We start from the raw sequence: 13,598 nt of genomic DNA, 5'->3' as shown, positions 1-13,598 counted from the left end.
GTTATGGAGAACGGGCAGGACAGTGGAGTTGAGTCCATGATGGGATCGGCCATGATCACATTGAGGGCGTTAGGCTTGGGAGGCTAAATTGCCGACTCCTGCTCCTAGGTCATGTGTTTTAGGAAGGAGATGCTCTGGCTGATTTCACAATCCAGCTCTTGGTCTGTAACGTTGTAGGTAACAGCTGAGGAACATATCAGCCATGATAGAATGGCCGAGCAGACACGATGGGCCGAATGGCCAAATTCTGCTCCTTTATCTTATGAACTTATGAACTTCTGACCTTATGTACATCAATGGGAGCAACATGTGGGGATAGGGAAATGTTGGGGCCGTGAAGATCACTGCATTTGTAATTCAGAGGCCCAAGTTAATACTCTGATGACATGGGCATGATTATACCGGCCATGTCCCGGCGGAATCGGGGTGGGACATTGCTGGTAAATCCCTTTAGAATCCTCTTCCGGGATTCCCGTCAGTCGTTACGCCTCGTGAGATCTAACGAGATCTCATGAGACATCGCGATCTGGATCCCACCCACAATGGGCGGGACCCAGACTTGCAGAGTTGTGAGCTTAATAGCGGGCATAACTCTGCCGACACCAGATCTAACTGGCTCCCGGGATCTACAGGCTTCGCCGAGGAGACCCCAGTCGGGCGACATTTAGCACTGATCCCCACAAACTAGGACCAGGCAGAATGGGGTAGTGGGGGAGGGGGGGGTCTCCCAAGTGATTGTAGGCTCCTGGGTGATTGGCATCCTGACAATGCCATCTTAGCACCCTGATGGTGCCACCTGGGTGCCAGCCTGGTACGGCCAGGAGGCACTGCCACATTGGCTGGGGCACTGCCAGGATGCCAGGCTAGGAGTGGCAAATTGTCCAGGTGGCATTTTGCTCATGCCAGGTATCGGGCCTGGAGGTGCCCTGTCCATATGAGGTGGGGTGCGGGGGGGCTCAAGGATCCCCCCAACAGGTGAGCTGGGACGTTGGGAGAGTCTGGGGGTCGCGCCGGGGAGTGAGGGGTGAGAGATGGCGCTCTGATCTCTTCACGCGGAGTGGAGTAGCTCAGTGCAGGAAATGAGACTGAGTGCGGCCTTGGCGGGACATTGCCTACTGTAACTGAAAAACGCACGGCTGCCGTTAGATAGCGGGGTCGTTCCTGGCACTACAAGCCCAGAATGGACTCTATTTTTTTTCTCGTTAGGTCGTTCCCAGGGATTCAAATCCTACCATGGCAGCTGGTGAAATTTAAATTCAATTAATCATCAGAAATTGAATGATGAGCATGAAAAATCATCGTAAAAACCCATCTTGTTCACCAATGTCCTTTGGGGAAGGAAAGCTGCCACCTTTACCTGTTCCGGCTGTCATTAGACTCCAGACCTACAGCAATTGACTCTTAACTGTCCTCTGAAATGGTGTGGCAAGCCGCTCAGTTCAAAGACAATTAGGGAACGCCAAAAAACTCTGGCCTTGCCTGCCCCTCCCACATCACATGAAAGAATAGGAGCGGGATTCTCCGTCGGCGGGATTCTCCGCCCCGCCGACATCACACCCGCACCCGTGCGATTCCCGACGGCGTGGGATGACCCACAACGGGACACCCCATTGGGCGGCTGCCGGACGGAGAATCCCGCTGCTGGCGGGAGCGCACCGTGCTGGAAACACGGGGCTGACGAGACGGAGAATCCCGCCCCGTGCTTTTTTAAAATATAAGCATCATGACTGGTTAAAAAGAGAATTTGCCTTTATATATTACCATTCTTTTCTTCAGGATATTCCAAAGCGCTTCACGGCCAATGAGCTGTTGGTATTCACACAATGCAGCGACATGGCATTGAAAACAATGAATTATCCGCTCATTTTTATTAACGCATTGCAAATCTCACGAGAAATTCAGGCGTTTACGTGTTAAGAAAACGGCTGTCGCTTAATTTGAGATAAACAACTTTGAATTATTACTGAACCCGGAGCAGTCAAATCTAATCATCAGAAGCCACTCAAACTCTGGGATGAAGAATGTTTGAACTGCCAGTTGAACTATGAGTGATGCTGCCTCTCGCTTCTGAAGTAATTCTTGCGTTTGTGTTTTGACCATGTACCCAGCCTTTTGTGACGGGAACAATTTTTGTCATTTCCGCTGTGTTTGTTTCAGGAGTACGATGCCTTTATCAGTAAGACACAGGCTGAATTGATTTCTGACGCTGAATTCAACCTAATCCTAAAGCCACAAATTAAAAGCCGTGCTGTTTCCCAATACAGACCACTGATGATTTTCCCTTGGCTGCAAAGGTACAAAGGTGACGGGGAGGGGGGGAAACTTCACCGTTACAAATAGATGTTTGCCATCCTTCAAAGTGTGGAGGACATTATTAATCGTTGGAGTGGTGCGTGTCATATCAGGTCTATGAAATTGAAACCTGAGCTGCGAGGAGATGAAATGATTGCCCCGCGTTTGGAAAGAGCAATTAAATTGGAGGCCACCGAGTTCAGGGTTAGTGGTGATGGCAGCAGATGAGGTCCTACTCTCCAACGCAGAGTCCTTGAGAGGAAAGGATGGGAAACATTCAACCGGCGGTCCTGATCCAACATTTTTCAGCAAGTGGCCTATGGATAGCGGAGTGTGCTCATTGAGGCAAGCTCAGCTTTGACGGCCTGAATGCTGACACTGACTATTGAGTCTGTCGTTCATAGAATTACACAGCACAGAAAGTGGCCTCCAGACATGGACTGGTAAACTTGTCTGCCTCAATGCATTTCTCTCTCTCTCTCTCTCTCTCTCTCTCTCCTTCAAAAGCTTCCACCTGTTCCCAGTTCTGGCCCATGAACTTGCCTCTTGCTCCCAACTTTCCTCTTGCAACTGTGGATCTGAAAATCAGACTGTCAGCACCCAAACACCGATTGCCTTGCACTAAGATCGGCACAACTGCTTTTTATACAGAGTTGAATTAATTCTCCAGAATTGGCCTTTTATAATAATCTTTATTATTGTCACAAGTAGGCTTACATTAACACTGCAATGAAGTTACTGTGAAAATTCCCTAGTCGCCACACTCCAGCACCTGTTTGGGCACACAGAGGGAGAATTCAGAATGTCCAAGACACCTAACAGCATGCCTTTTGGGACGTGGGAGGAAACCGGAGCACCCGGAGGAAACCCACGCAGACACGGGGAGAACGTGCAGACCCCGCACAGGCTGTGACCCAAACCGGGAATCGAACCCAGGTCCCTGGCATTGTGAAGCAACAGTGCTAACCACTGTACTACCGTGCTTTGCTGCCCCTTCCCCTTGACCTCTGGGTGTAAGTGGGGCACTACGATAAACACAGCCAAAAGTAGATGATCTCTCATCATCCAAAGCCACTTTCACTCAGCTGTTTTGACACTCTCCTCTCCTCCCTCTGCATATATTGCTTCCAGATAGAGAAATGATAAACAGCATAGAGGCAGGAGAAGAGGAGGAATCAAACGGAAAAGGTTGAGTGAAGAACCGGAACAATGAGAAATTGGAGGCAACATTTGTTTTAAAAGCTGGAAGAGTAGGCTATCTGTCCCCTTGAGCCTGTTTTGCCATTGAGTAAGATTATGGCAGAACTTTCCTTCAACTCCACTTTCCTGCCCTTCCTCCACCTCCCTTGTTTCCTTAGTATCCAAAATCTATTGATCCCAGTCTTGATTAATGAAGCATAGAAACTAGGAGTAGGCCATTCGGCCCTTCGAACCTGCTCCTCAATTCCATATGTTCATGGCCGATCCTCAACGCCATATTCCCGCTTTCTCCCCATACCCCTTGATGCCATGATGATCTCAAACTTATCTCTCTCAATCTTGAATGCATTCGGTGACTTGTCCTCCGCAGCCTTTTGTGGTAGATAATTCCACATGTTCACTATCCTCTGAGTGGAGAAATGTTTCCTCATTTCAGTCCCGAGACTGCCCCCTGGTTCTAGATTCACCAACCAGGGAAAACATCCCCCCTGCATCCAGCCTGTCCAACCCTGTTGGAATATGTTGAGAATTCCTAAGCTCCCCAATCTTCTGAGTGAAGAATTCTCTCCTCCCCTTCAGCTAGAAATGGCTGACCCCTTATCCTAAGATTGTGACCCAACCTTCTAGACTCTTCGCCCGGAGCAAACAGCTTCTCGGCATCTACCCTGTCAAGCCCTGTTAAAGTTTTACATGTTTCAAATAAGTGAAAACTGAGAAGCAATTAGATAAAAGAAAATAAAGGAGCAAGAAGCATGAGAAATGTTCAAACAATTTACAGACACCACTCTTGAGTTTGAGGCAGAATCCCTTTTGATTCCTCATCCTCTCTGCCTATAGTGTGAAGTAAAAAAACTCACCACTATTCTTAGAATTCCCCCATCCCAAAAAGGGTCAATAAGACATTCTAAATGGTGAACAGGGATTCTCACTCCCTGACTCCTATGCAGACTTAGGTGGGTGCTATTCGGGTCAATCTATATTTTCAAGTTATCCCCCGGTGTAACCCATATCTTCAGAGAAGATGTTATCTACTTACCACTTAGTAGCATCGATCCTTGGTCCCACGTTGCTAAGTAGGTAAAGGAGACATTGTAATAACCACTATTTCAGGTTAAAACTTTAAGTTGTTTAATTATTATATTTTTTCTTTTAAAAGATAAAATCACTGTTTTTACAGAAAGGTAAAAAGATCTTTTCTTTGGGTCCTCCTGGTCAGTTATTAGACCTTCAGGTCTGCCTTGACAATCTTTCTTCTTTAGCTTTTGGTTTTCTCCTGATGGATTTGCTGTTCTGCTTGGTTTCTGTGTTCTATCCTTCCCATGACCGAGGGGTGCTATGAGAGCTGACTCTGCTGGCTGCTATCGATTTAGGGTTTATATTGCCCTTCTAGCAGTTATTAAGTTTATATGAAATTATCGTAAAGTAACTTTGTTTTGCTCTTGACTGTTCAGTGTACCTTTAATCTTAATTACTTCTAACATGACTACGTATTCATGTTGAGCATGACTTTAGTTCATCGAACCCTGATTAAATTTTTCCCTTGTAATGTTCAAAAGTGCTTTGATCCTAGAGGGGTGTTACATTTGGTTCCTGTCACTTCTAAAGTTCCTTTATTACCAAATAGTGCCCTAAGCTTGTCAGAACTCTGGCCCCGATTTGGGGTTAATTTGTGCTCTCGTGGACACATCGTCTCCGGCTTCCCATATTCAACTGGTGTCAGCAGGATTTCACACCTAAACATTTGTCACCCAATTCAACTGAATATCCTGGAAATTCTTTTTTAACTGCTTACTAAAATAATGAACTTCCAAGAAGGTGCGAAATATTGTTTCTCTTCATGTAACTAAAAGTTCAATCTGCTTTAACTTGAAAGACATGTATCAGTTTTGCAGCTTGAGTTGTTACAAGCTGTTTTCTTAACGCCTGTTTGATAAAGGTTATCTGCATTTCAAAACCTTCTTTTGCGGCTGCAGTTAACCCTTCGTGGGATTTTTCCCTACATTTTCTCATGTATCCTCAGGTTCTGCCAGACTTACATGTTTCAAATTACATATTTTCCCATTTTTACTTTACAAGTGAAACTGTTTAGATCCCTCCTCTTCCTCTTTAAATTCTCAGTTTAATTTTGTGACGATTATTATCTTCAGAAAAGCCACCAGGAGATGTTGGGATTTGTTTAAGATGCCTGGGAGCAGTTACTAATGCAAGATTTCATGTTCTGTTTAGGTCTAACATTCCTAAGCATCCTGCAAAACCAAATGCTGCGATCTTTCAACCACAAGACATGCCTTCAAAACAAGGTAGGGAGATGGATAATGATTTTATTATTCTAATTTTTAAGATATTTGCTGCCTTTTAATGGAAGCACTGGGCATCACACAGTGTCCAACATGCTCTTGTCTTATTATTACTGTCCCTTCAGGTGACATGGAAAAGATATTCAAGCCACAACTGACAACTGGATCTGTGGATATGATTTGTCCACCTGGTGAGTCTGAGGTTGGGGACCAATCATCCCACGATCCTGTCTCCCAACTCTCACCTTCCTGTGTGCCAGACGATGGGAATCAGTGTGCGGAAAACCAATCAGGAATGCTTACCCCTTGTGGGTCTGCAGAATCATCCGGAAGTTCAGATATAATTACTGAGTCTTCGGACTCATCGCGACTCTGCACGGAAGAGATTCTCCGAAATAGCGACCCTGACTATTCACCTTGCAATAGAAGTCAAAACAATGGTTCCTCTGTTGGCACGCTGACTGAAAATTCTACCGTTGTACTTGAAGAAGAAGAAATTGGGAAAATATTGTCATCAAAATCATTGTTTGGAAGGAAGTTGCACCTAAATGATGACTGGGATGGTTTTGCGACCAAGTCGACGGATAACTTATTGCAAACGTCTGCCCACCACGTATTGAATAGCAATACCAACCTGGAAGCAGAAGAAAGCATAGAACTCAATAATGTTGTCAAAACTTCAGTGGACACTAAAGAAAGCTGGTTTGGATTGCCTAATCATTCTGAAAAGGTCTCTGGTTTCAGGGCTTCATCTAACCACCAACCCGCGTTAGAGTTGGCAGGGAATGAAGTGCTTAAACCAAAAAGAGAGGTGGATTGCCAAGAAATGACGGCTGCTGCCCTGCCCGATAACTCCTGTGAACCAACCGCAACTCCTCTTTCCTCGGGAGGTAGCCATGTCCTGAAAAAGAACGCAGCTTTAGCACGTGGTCAACTGGCTCCGACCAGTTGCCCCAGGACGGCAGACCTTACTTCACCAGTGCTTCCTCTTTCACGCATTTATGACACTGCTAACATTGAAGGAAATTCCAAAGACCAAGACCAAGTCTCGATGTGCAATGGGACGGTGCAATCATCCACGGGAAATAGTTTATATGCAAACCAAAATTTGCCATTGTTGCTGGAACAAACACATTCATTCAGAAGTGGAGCAGTTGAAGAAATAGCCCTGTATAGAGCAGACAGCTCACCTGTGGTTGAAGGCGTTGCGTCTGAAAGTGATGAATTGCCATCTTTGAATGATAAACAGAAGTCATGTGGTAGGCAGTCTTTATCTCCAGTATTAATGGAGTCTTTATGCAAAGAGGAAGACTTGGCTTCAGCCAAAGGAATTGGCTCATTAGCTGCAGAGGAACAGCCCTCTCTTGTCGAAGAAATCTCATCCATAAAAGAGGAGCTGCTATCTTCAGTTGACGAAGACAGTATGTTCAATATAAAGGAGTTAAACTCTCCAGTTGATGAATTAATGTTTTATGCAAGTGAAGATTTTGCACTTCCAGATGAAGCTGATATTGTTTTTGAAGCTGAAGATTTTCCTGCGCCTCCTGAAGAAATTATTTTGTTAATGAACGAAGAGCTTCCATCTGCCTTTGCAGAAAATACGTTAGTTAGAATTGAAGATCTACCGCTGCTATCTGTTGATAACTCTTCGGTAAATCGAGGGTTACCACCTCCAGGTGAGAAACACAATTTGGTGAACACTGATGATTTCGCTCCTTTTCTTCCTCCTTCCGTTGAAGAGATGGATGAAGAAACAAAATATTCTGCACCAGAGAAACGATCGCTCCGAGCTTGTGGAGAAGAGGGAAACAGCTCTCAGTTTGTTGAGGAAAATATTCTTTTACCTGAATCCTTAAGTACCCACATACCTCAAACAGAACATCAAACAACAAATCCTTCTAAGGATGATAGAATCCAGATGTTAGTGAGACATAGTGAGCTTGGTACCTTCAATAATAAAGGACATGCATCATTTGACCAGGGTTGTTGGGCTGGTGAAGAACTGAATAATCCAAAAGAAGACCACGATGGAACCTCCTGTGGGATTAAACATTTTAAATGCATAAATGAATATGACATCCCTATTACTCCAGACAACATCCCATGCCCTTGTGCTGATTATGAATTTGATACAGACATCACACACAGTGAAGACCCGCTCCCTGCCATAGCATGTGGGCACAACTACAAAAACATCCACGATGAATCGAACGAAGCTCATTCCTTTGAAGAGGTATCCGAAGAGAAGGCAAATGAGAGGGGAGATATTTCCCTGCTGAGAGGCAAACAGCCAGCTTTGTGCTGGCTTGGTCAGGGAGAGCCACAACCTGGCGGGGTGGGAGGGCCTGAACTGGAACGGATCATTCTGGAATGCGCCAAGGCGGTGGAATCCTTTGTACCCTCTCACGATTTTCTGGATTCTGAAGCGCAACCAGAATTGCAATTGGCTGCTCGTGCAAACTGGGAAGGCTTCGACGAGGCACGGGCTTCGCAAGGTTCTCGGGGTAAGGACGGCGAGCCGGTGGTGGATGAAGTTACAGAACGTCTCTCAGAATATCTGGTGGAAGAAACTTTGGATGAACTGACCAGAATCAGAGAGCAGCAAAATCAAAGCTCCAAAGATTCAAGGGAAGAGGCATGCGATGGACATCGAATCACCCGAGACTATGCAAAATCTGCTCAGCAGAACATTGGCCTGCTCAGAGGGCAGAGAGGCCATGACAAATCCTTCACCGATGCTCTAGACCTTTTCAGAATAAACTGCGTACAAGTCAAAGATCAAATTCGAACTACAAAGGGTGGCCATCATGAAGAAGCCATAGAAAACGTGACTGAACATCTGCTGACAAAATTCACAGGTGATGCAGCTAAAGAATACACACAAATCAAGGAAAAAAGCAATAGAAAATTAAACTCAAATGGTATCCTCTATCCTCTGACTGCAGTGGACTGTTTGACTGTGAGTAAATACACTATTCTACCCACTATTCAACCTGACCGGGAAAAGTACCAGAGGGGAGATTTATTTTTTAAAGCAGGGAAGGACAAATGTCCTTGATATGATCTATAGCGCGCTGCCTGAAAGGGCGGTGGAAGCAGATTCAGTAGTAACATTAGAAAGGAAATTGGATATGCATTTGAAAATTCAGGGTTATGTGGAAAGAACGGGGAAAGGTGAACAGAGTGGATTGTATCTTTCAAGGAGACGCACACAGATGGGCCAATTGCTGTTATGCGAGTCTCTGATTCTATGTTGCGCCATTTTCTTGAGTTTTCTTTACTGCTTTATCTTCACATGGGCTGACAAGCTGTTCCAGTGATTGGGATAGATGTTAAAGGTCCCACGGAATGACTGGAAGAAATCTAAGCTGTCCTCGGTGGCCTGGCCAACATTCCTCCCCGAATCAGGAACCCTCAAATTAGATTGGTCATTTGGTGGTTTTTGGGATGTTGCTGGTTTAGGGAAGTTGTCCCATCTGCCTTTAGGACAACAGTTACTGCCTTTCAAGGGTATGAAGTACTTTGAGATATTTTGACGTGAAAGTCAATGGATAAATGCATTTGATTACTCAGCCTCTGATATTCTCCCTTCTTCTACGGGGTACCCCCCTCCTATCTGACACCTCTAAAAGGTGCTTATGAAGCAGGTCACTAAAGCAGGCTGACAATGATGCACTGTCATTACAGTAACTTAGAGATAGAGTTAGCATGTGCTCCTCATCCCCTGTCTTTGTGCGGTGCCAGCTGCGGCTTGGGGGCTAGTGTTGCACTTCTTGAGCAGGGAGGCTGGGGGCGTCAAACCTCACCCCATGAGACTTGACCACGTAATCAGGTCTACTGCAGTGCAGTTACTGCTGCTGCCTTTCAGCAGAGATATTAAACCCAGGCCCAGTTTCCTCTCTCAGGTGAGCATCAAAATGACCTATGGCATTATTTATGAGACAAACTGCGGTGTTTATGCTGGTGTCTTGGCCAATATTTAGATCTTTAAGCCTGCAGTAGAGGGTGGTGGCATAGTTCGTAACGTCACTGGACTAGTAATCCAGAGGCCCAGGCTGATACTCTGGGGTCATGGGTTCAAATCCCCCAACAGCTGGTGGAGTTTAAATTCAATTAAAATCTAAAATTGAAAGCTAGCCGTTACCCAGACTCCAGATTGGCTCTTGACTACTCCCTGTAATGGCAAAGCCAGCCACTCCACTCAAGGGCAATTGGAGATTGGCAAAAAATGCTGAGATTGCCAGTGGAGCCAATTCCCAGAAAAATATAACTAAAATAGATTATTTGGTCATATTGTGTTGTTATTTGGGGGAGCTCGCTGTTCTGAAATTGCCTGACGTATTTTCTACATTACTATTCCAAAAATGCATAATTTGCTGTAAAGCTCTTCGGGACATTCTGCAGTGCGAGATAAATACATTGTTTGCACCGTATCCTAATTTAATTCAAGTTCACTGTCTGCTGTGTTGCCTTTCTCTTGCAAGCCACACAATGAGGTGTTCCACACGGGTGATTTTGGAAGCAGCCAAGATGTTGGCATTGGAAGATTGAACGGACTCCAGCCTTTCCAGGACAGAAAATCCCCAGGACAAAGGTTTGCGTTGGACCAGTGGTGCTCAGGACCCTGGAGGCAGTCAAAGAAAACTGCTTTTGCTGTTCCTTTTAACCTGGTGGATGTGCAGCAGTGGGTCGACAATGCCATAGATGTCCTGTGGTACCAGCGTGGACAACTTGAAGGTAGCGGCAAAACCAATGTGCTCGAGGTCCAAGGGTATGCCAATGAAATGGACGGGGATACAGAAAGCAAGGGAGCGCACAAACAGGTGACTGTCACGGGTTAGCATCACCACTTGGGAACACGAGAACCTCTCGCAGCCCAATTGAACTAATGATATAAGAAAGCAAAATACTCTTGTTGGCAACCTGAAATAGAAACAGAAATTGCAGAGATACGCAGCAGCGGGAAAGAAAGAAAGAAAGTTACCAATCTGGGCCTGTGACCTCTGATGAATGATCTCAGTTTGGAAACATTCACACTGTGGGCGCGATCGAACGGCCACCCTGCAGCTGAAAAACGGCTCACCGCGGCACAAAATGGCCGATAGTAGTCGGGGTACCCCACTCCCGGGATCCACCCGGCTCACAACACCTCGCGAGATCTAATCCGATCTTGCGAGACATTACAATGTGAATCCCGTCCATTGTGGGATAGCCTTTTGACAAATCTGCATATTAAAGCGAGACAGCTAGTTCCACTTAATTTGCAGATTCCTGAGGGACCTGGGGCTTTGGCATCTATCCCCTTCACCTCAGAGACCTGGATAAGTGCGGTTCAGCACTGGTCTCCAGAAATGGGAACCAGGTAGAATGGGACTCATGGGGGGGGGGGGGGGGGGTCTCCAAGGGGATCTGGCCAAGATGCCCAGATGGCACTACAGGTTAGCAGGGGCACTGCCAGAGTGCCAGGCTGGCATATTTCTGCGTGGTGGCGATCGGGCCTGGGGTGCCCTGCGGCGGGTGCAGAAGGGAGTGCGGGGGGGGGGGGGGTACCCTCGGGGGTGGGGTGGGGTACCCTCGGGGGGGGGGGGGTACCCTCTCATAGTGTGTTGGGGCTTGGGGTCGTAGGTCGCGTCGGAGACTTCAGAGACCAATGGCGTCACGATCTCTCGCTGCACTGAGGAGTTCCGGTCAGAAAAGTTCCTCAATGCAGAAAACGGGGCTATGCGCGGCCTTGACCACGCGTTCCCTGCTGCGGCCCACTATCACACTTGAGTGCCGTTTAATAGCGTTGTGTTTCTCGGCATGCGAGCGCCATGAAACATGGGGCTAAACGCGCATGCTGATGGCCTTTGTTCCCATTAGTTAAATCGCACCCTGTACCTCTCCACAGAGAGATACTGCCTGACCTGCCACATTTCCTGTTTTCATATTAAACTAAGGGTACGAAAGCTTCAGTTGGCGAAGCCGATATATATAACGTAGATGTATTTAAAGGGAAGTTTGATGCGTGCATGGGGGAGAAAGGAATAGAAGGATAGACTCATATCTTTCAATGACGATAGACGGGAGGAAGAGATTTTTGTTTAGAATAAACACCAGAGGAGACCATTTGGGGCGAATGACCTGTTTCTATGTTATGCTTTCTTATGTAGTTTAGCCACGCAGACCAGAAGGTTCCAGTAATATAAAAAGCAGAATGTTGGAAATCTGAAATAAAAATGAAGTGCTGGAAATACTCAGCAGATCTGTAAGCATCTGTGGAGAAACAGGGTGAACGTTTCGAGTTGAAGATGACTTCTTCAGAATGGCGCGCTGAACAGTTCTGAAGAAGTTATTTTTGACTCAAAATGTTGACTGTGTTTCTCCCCCAGAGGTGCTGCCAGGTCTTGCCTTGTATTTCCAGAGGATTCCCAGCTTGTTTCTGCTGGGTTTATTGGTGCTGTGGTTTCTGAGGAGTTGAGACTTGCACAGAGGTATACTGTGGTTGCTGGACGGCCTTTGATAAGACAATAAGCTTCGTGATTAGCTGTTGCTCAGTTGGTAGCAGTCTCATCGCTGATTCTGTCGGCGAGGGACCTTGAGCACAAAATGAATCCGTAGAATCCCGACAGCGCAAAAGGAGGCCCATTCAGCCCATTGAGTCAACACCGACCCTCTAAAAGAGCACCCCCAACTAGGCCCACTCCCCTGCCCTATCCCTGTAACCCCCACCAAACCGGCACATCTTTGGAAACTAAGAGGCAATTTATCATGGCCAATATACCCAACCTGCGCATCTTTGATCTGTGGGAAGAAACCGGAGCACCCAGGGGAAACCATTCAGACACAGGGAGAATGTGCAAACTCCACACAGTCACCCAAGGTCAGAATCGAACCAGGGTTCCTGGCGCGGTGAGGCAGCAGGGCTAACCGCTGTGCCGCCAGGCCGGTTTACATTACCCAGTGCAAATACTGAGGGGGTGCTGCAGTGTCAGAGGTGCTTGTTCTGGAGAAGACATAAGAGTGAGACTCTGTCCTCTCCCGTGACACTAATTTGAAGAAAGTTGGAGAGCTGACCTCAGTCGCCTGGCCATTATTTATCCCTCTACTAACACCATTACAAAACATTATCTCATTGCTGTGCTTTTTACATTACAACAGGATGGTATTCCAAAAGCTTTTAACTGGCTGCGTGCTTCGGGACCTCCTGAAGTCTTTGTTGCCACGTGGCCATTGAATAGTAACGGACTGAAGAGAAGGAGGCAGCTTTTCACAAGAGATGCTCAACCATTAGGGGTTGGGGAGGTGTGAGGTGTTTGTGTCCCAAGGTTCCTTCTGTCCCTTTAATAACTAGAATCCCGGTCTTGATGAGAAGTAGCTTCATTCATAAATGGCACCAAACCGGGAAGAACATAGTCTCAGCAGCCAGTATATTATTCAAGAATCTCTGATGGTTTGCATTCTTCCCCAAATCCTGCAATAACCGGGAAAATGCAGCATTTTAAGCACTTTTGTCGACTGCATCAAGTTTTCTTTTTTTTTCTTATTTACATAGGCTATTTTTGATTTGACATCTGATATTTTTCAAACCCTACTAATGAAGGAGCCAACGCCTAAACAATATCCCTGGCTGAAACACAAACCTTGGGTTGGACTCGCGTCTGGCCATGTTCCCAATACAGAGGACAAACGGGAAGTGAAGGTACAACACCAGCTTTACTTCTTGACTCGCACATTTTCTCGGCGACATATATTTAATTTGCTGTAAAATGACTTGAGAGAATCTGAGGACACGAAAGGTGAGAGACGGGATTTTCACCACGTTGGCTG

At 46.3% G+C, this 13,598-nt stretch overlaps 1 protein-coding gene across 2 annotated transcripts in view; it reads left to right on the top strand.

The window, feature by feature from the left end:
- Positions 1-13,598, top strand: part of LOC140399276 (uncharacterized) — a 185,255-nt gene that overhangs the window by 149,134 nt on the left and 22,523 nt on the right. For both annotated transcript variants that reach the window (XM_072488743.1, XM_072488742.1), the window contains exons 27-31: positions 2,158-2,294; positions 5,719-5,792; positions 5,915-8,748; positions 10,274-10,612; positions 13,324-13,470. In XM_072488743.1, coding sequence (XP_072344844.1) covers positions 2,158-2,294; positions 5,719-5,792; positions 5,915-8,748; positions 10,274-10,612; positions 13,324-13,470 — 3,531 coding nt within the window. The remainder of the gene's footprint in view (positions 1-2,157; positions 2,295-5,718; positions 5,793-5,914; positions 8,749-10,273; positions 10,613-13,323; positions 13,471-13,598) is intronic.

The sequence above is a fragment of the Scyliorhinus torazame genome, chromosome 22, assembly GCF_047496885.1.
Source record: "Scyliorhinus torazame isolate Kashiwa2021f chromosome 22, sScyTor2.1, whole genome shotgun sequence".
Classification (NCBI taxonomy): domain Eukaryota; kingdom Metazoa; phylum Chordata; class Chondrichthyes; order Carcharhiniformes; family Scyliorhinidae; genus Scyliorhinus; species Scyliorhinus torazame.
This window is presented reverse-complemented; position numbering and strand designations above follow the sequence as displayed.